The 5,343-nt window shown below is 31.1% G+C and overlaps 2 protein-coding genes across 2 annotated transcripts in view; both read left to right on the forward strand.

Annotated features, from left to right (window-relative positions):
* Window positions 1-2,106: 2,106 nt before the first annotated feature.
* Window positions 2,107-3,045, forward strand: LOC107001563. Its single transcript, XM_015199557.1, has one exon. The coding sequence runs from the start codon at window positions 2,107-2,109 to the stop codon at window positions 3,043-3,045; it is 939 nt and encodes a 312-aa protein (XP_015055043.1).
* A 720-nt stretch (window positions 3,046-3,765) lies between these two features.
* The window catches only part of LOC107002552, a 6,621-nt gene continuing 5,043 nt past the window's right edge, over window positions 3,766-5,343 (forward strand). Inside the window, exon 1 of the mRNA XM_015200611.2 lies at window positions 3,766-5,073. Within this exon, the coding sequence (XP_015056097.1) occupies window positions 4,046-5,073 (1,028 nt within the window). The 5' untranslated portion in view covers window positions 3,766-4,045. The remainder of the gene's footprint in view (window positions 5,074-5,343) is intronic.

Genomic DNA, 5,343 nt, shown 5'->3' on the forward strand with positions numbered 1-5,343 from the left:
ATTATAGGAGGAATACCCTTAATAATACAATAATACACCAAGGAAATCATAACATTACATTAGGAATAAATGGCTAGAAAAAGTTAAACCGTATAATATAGAAAATGAACAATTAACAATAACTTGTCAAAATAAGAAAATAATCATAAAAAGAACAAAATGAATAATGAAAATATTTATTCTTGCGAAAATTATTGTAGAAGGATATTACAACAGATATTATACACCTATGATAGATACAGGAGCAGAAGCAAATATATGTAAATATAATTGTCTACCAGAAGATAAATGGGAAAAATTAAAAAAACCAATGGTGGTAACAGGATTTAATAATGAAGGAAGTATGATTAAATACAAAGCAAAAAATATAAAAATACAAATATGGGATAAAATACTAACGATAGGAGAAATTTATAATTTTGAGTTCACAACAAAAGATATGTTACTAGGAATGCCATTTTTAGATAAATTCTACCCACATATAATAACAAAAACACACTGGTGGTTTACTACACCATGAGGAAACAATATAGGAGCAAAAAGAGTAAATAATAAACAACGAAAGCCTATAGAATGGATAAAAGGAAGTGAAAAAATAAATCAAGAAATGAAAAATATAAATAAGAAGCAAATATCACAATTAGAAATTATCATATTTACAATAGATAAAGTCAAAATAATAAATGAACAACTAGAACAATTATACAATGAAGATCCATTACAAGGATGGGAAAAACATAAGACAAAAGTAAAAATAGACTAATAGATGAAAATAGTATAATAACACAGAAACCATTAAAATATAACTTTGATGATTTACAAGTGTTTAAAATACATATAAATGAACTATTAGAAAATAATTACATACAAGAAAGCAATAGCAAGCATACAAGTCCAGCATTTATAGTTATAAAACATAGCGAACAAAAAAGAGGAAAAAGTAGAATGGTTATAGATTACCGAAATCTAAATGCAAAAACTAAAACATATAATTATCCAATACCAAAAAATACTAAAAATAAGACAGATACAAGGATATAACTATTTTGGCAAATTTGACTGTAAATCAGGATTTTACCATCTAAAACTAGAAGAAGAATCTAAACAACTAACAGCATTCACAGTACCGCAAGGTTTCTATGAATGGAATGTATTACCATTTGGATATAAAAATGCACCAGGTAGGTATCAATATTTTATGGATAACTATTTTAACCAATTAGAAAATTGTATTTTATATATAGATGACATATTATTATATTCTAAAACACAAGATGAGCATATAAGATTATTAGAAAATTTTATACATATAATTAAACATTCAGGTATAAGCTTAAGTAAAAAGAAAGCAGAAATTATGAAACCACAAATAGAATTTCTAGGGATACAAATATATAAAAATGGAATAAAAATGCAAACCCATATAGTACAAAAAATAATTACCCTTGATGAAAATATAGATACAAAAAAGAAATTACAATCATTTCTAGGATTAGTAAATCAAGTAAGAGAATATATACCAAAATTAGCAGAGCATTTAAAATCACTACACAAAAAACTTAACAAAGATGTTGAATACTATTTTGACAACAAAGATAAAGAACATATAAAAAATATTAAGAATTTATGTAAAAAAATTACCAAAACTATATTTTCCTGATGAAAATAAGACATTTACATACATTATTGAAACAGATTCGAGTAACCATAGTTATGGCGGAGTGTTAAAATACAAATATAACAACGAAAAAATAGAACATCATTGTAGATATTACTCAGGATCTTATAACGAAGCACAAACAAAATGGGAAATAAACAGAAAAGAATTATTTGCATTATATAAATGTTTATTAGCATTTGAACCATATATTGTTTACAATAAATTTATTGTAAGGACAGATAACACACAGGTAAAATGGTGGATAACTAAAAAGGTAGAAGATTCAGTTACAACAAAAGAAATAAGAAGATTAGTATTGAATATATTAAATTTTACATTTACAATTGAGGTAATCAAAACTGACAAAAACCTTGTTGCAGACTACCTCTCAAGAGAAAGATACAATGAAAGACATATTAGCTATGATGACAAATCTATGCCAAAAAATGGAGAAAATAGAAACAGATGTACGAGATCTGAAAGAAAAAGCTAATAGTCAGCAGCATGACTATAAACATGTGGAGCTACGTCGTTCGGCGGACGGTAAACAGCCAGAGCTAAAAGGAGACGATGGGAAACTCCATAAAACCCATGACAAAGTTTGTTTAAATACAGCTGCAGGTACGAGCAAGAAAGCTAGTGAGAAACCAAGGAATACAAACTTAAACCAGCTATTCATAAAACCATTTATTCAAAATACACAAGCACAGATACCCGCAGAACCACAAACTTCCACATATGCAGTTAGTCTACAGAATGACAAAAAAAGATACAACTACATTACACAGTCCTATATCGAAAATATATATAAAATCCAAACATATTTAAATTTGAACCCCAGATCTACCCAAACTAAAAACCCAGAAGAAGACTATATAACCCAAAAGTTACAGGGATATAATAGGCTTATAGCACAACCTAAAACCAGTACGAATTTAGTTAAAACATGTTATAGTTATGGGTTACTAAACACTGTATATACATATACTGGAGAAGAGATAATTGGGATACCAGAATTACACAAAGCATTTGTGACATACAAAAGAGTTACTAAAGGAAATCTATTTTATATCAAGTTTTATACAGCACCAGCCGAGATATTATACGAAGAAATTAAGTCGCCAATCCAAGTTATAAAGATAGGCCTGACCAGAGATATGATAATACCAGAGGAAATAGAAAAACAAACTGAGATACCGAAGATAGAGATACCAAACTTTTATGCGAATAAAAGGATAATTGGTATAGCAACAATTATACAAGAGCTAGCCAATAATTATTTAAATGGCAATGCTACTTGGAGTTATTATGCACGAGATCAAGTTATGATTTATTCCAACTCCAAAGAACTAAGAAGATCAGATATGGATGAAGTCCAGCGATAGATTTTGTCATTATTAAAACCAGAAGAGCAACCTACTACCAGAGCTCTAAAAAAGGGATTCATTTCGGAAGAGTTATTAGTCAGATATTGCAAGCTTATTGGAAATAAATACCCAGATCACAGATGCTCCAAATGCAACGGAGAAGATAATGTGATACCAGATGTTGATTTGGGATAAAAGACGGAAGAAATAAAGCAAGCTATATCAGAGATAAGATTCCCACAAGATAAGATTTAAATTTTATAAAAAAGTCGTAAAGTAAATAGTTAATGTGTCGGCCATAAAGGCCAATTATTTAAAAAGTATTTTGTAAAGCTGTCGGCCAGAAATAAAAGAAGGCCATTATGTAAAGTAGCAATAGTAAGTCTTTTGTTTTCTTGTGTCGGCCGAATAAAAAAAGGCCAGGTGTAAAGTAGGAGTGTCGGCCATTTGGCCAAAGGTGTTAAGTTTTATGTATAAATAGAGGGCTTTCCCTCATAATAAAACAATCAACTTCCCACCAACTTCTCTCTTCTATAATTTTCTCTCTCTTTTATAATTCCGCTTCCACACCCCCTCACATTTTAAATATTTTGTACATTCTATTCTATAAAATTGTTCATTATTATTAGTTAATCTCTTCTGTTTGAAAATAAGAAGAAAAAAAGGATAATAATGTAAAATAAAAAATGAAATAACTAATAGTTGAATGAAAATGAAGAAATGAAAGGAAATAGAGGCGGCAGGAATGGAGATTAGTCAAAGTTAAATTAGAAAAAAAAGGAAAGTAGAGTGTTGAAGTTGTGGGCTTGTTTTGAGAAGAAGCAGTCATCGCCTCTGGTTTTAAACTGTTTTTCCTAGAGAGAGAGAGAAGAGAAGACTGAAAAACTAGTAATCCTCGCAATTCGCATTAGTCTCTCCGCTTTCTTTTCCGTAACACACATATGCAACATATATGTACGAAACACACAATACATATTTTTGTGTTTTTGTGTGTTATAGGTAGGTAATAATAAAGTAAATGCATCAGAAAAAATCTGAAGTTCAGATCGGAAAAGAAAGCAGTTGCATCTCTTCCGATTTCAATCCTACACCACCCCTTGTTTCTTCTTCTTCTTTATCTGTTCATCAGAAACAACATACTTCGATTTCTCCTACTCCTCCTCAACATACTGCTATTCAGATTTATGTAGAAAATAATGATAATGACCCAATTCAACCTCATACCCCAACAAAAACCACCCCACATAAAAGACCTCATTTGGGTTCTAAATCTGTCTTCAAATCTCCTCCATCTTCTCCTCTTCATAAATACCCATTTTCATCTTTAAAGCCTCAAAACCCATATACCAATTTCCATATATATCCTTGTCTTTGTCATCTTCGTCGAATTTTCCGTCTACATATACGCCTTATACTCCTTCTTTCCCTACCCTTTTTCTATTTCTTCGTTTCCCATCCAACCAATTCTTTCTTTTTGGATTTTCTTTCTGCTTTTGCATTTTCCTCAGCCCTTTTGTTTTCACTCAATTTAGCACTCCCCAGACTTCCCTCAATTCGATTATTCCTTTCTAGGTCTTTGCCAATTAAACTCTCTTCCTCAAAACAAGTTTCTAACAATGCTTTGCCTGTCTTTTGGTCAATTGGCTCACGAGCAAAAATTGATAAAACCGTCAATTCAGGTTGTTATGTTCAGGCTTATAGTAATGGGGATGTCTATGAAGGCGAGTTTCATAAGGGAAAATCTAGTGGAAGTGGAGTTTATTACTATTATCTGAGTGGCAGGTTTGAAGGGGATTGGGTTGATGGCAAGTATGATGGCTATGGGGTTGAAACTTGGGCAAGGGGAAGCAGATATAGGGGCCAATACAGGCAAGGTCTTAGGCATGGATTTGGGGTTTATAGGTTCTTTACAGGTGATGTATATGCTGGGGAATGGTCTAATGGACAAAGTCATGGCTGTGGAGTTCATACTTGTGAGGATGGGAGCAGGTATGTAGGTGAATTCAAGTGGGGAGTTAAGCATGGCCTTGGACATTACCACTTCAGGTAAGATGTAATCATTCATAGTTTACTTTCATTTTTGTTGTCTTAGTTTTGACCATCTGTTAAAGTTTCTTTGTGAAATCCAATAGGGGCATGATATGTTTGTTCATATGGATTTTATCTACTTATTTGCCTATTAGGAAAGATGCTACATATTTGGAATTTGCAAACAGTGAACACCTTAGATATGGCCTACATCATGTCAAGCAATAAATTGATTGTTATTGTTGCTGTTTTGTTGACTATATATTTATATATATATATATATATATA

Source organism: Solanum pennellii, chromosome 10, assembly GCF_001406875.1.
Source record: "Solanum pennellii chromosome 10, SPENNV200".
NCBI classification, from domain to species: domain Eukaryota; kingdom Viridiplantae; phylum Streptophyta; class Magnoliopsida; order Solanales; family Solanaceae; genus Solanum; species Solanum pennellii.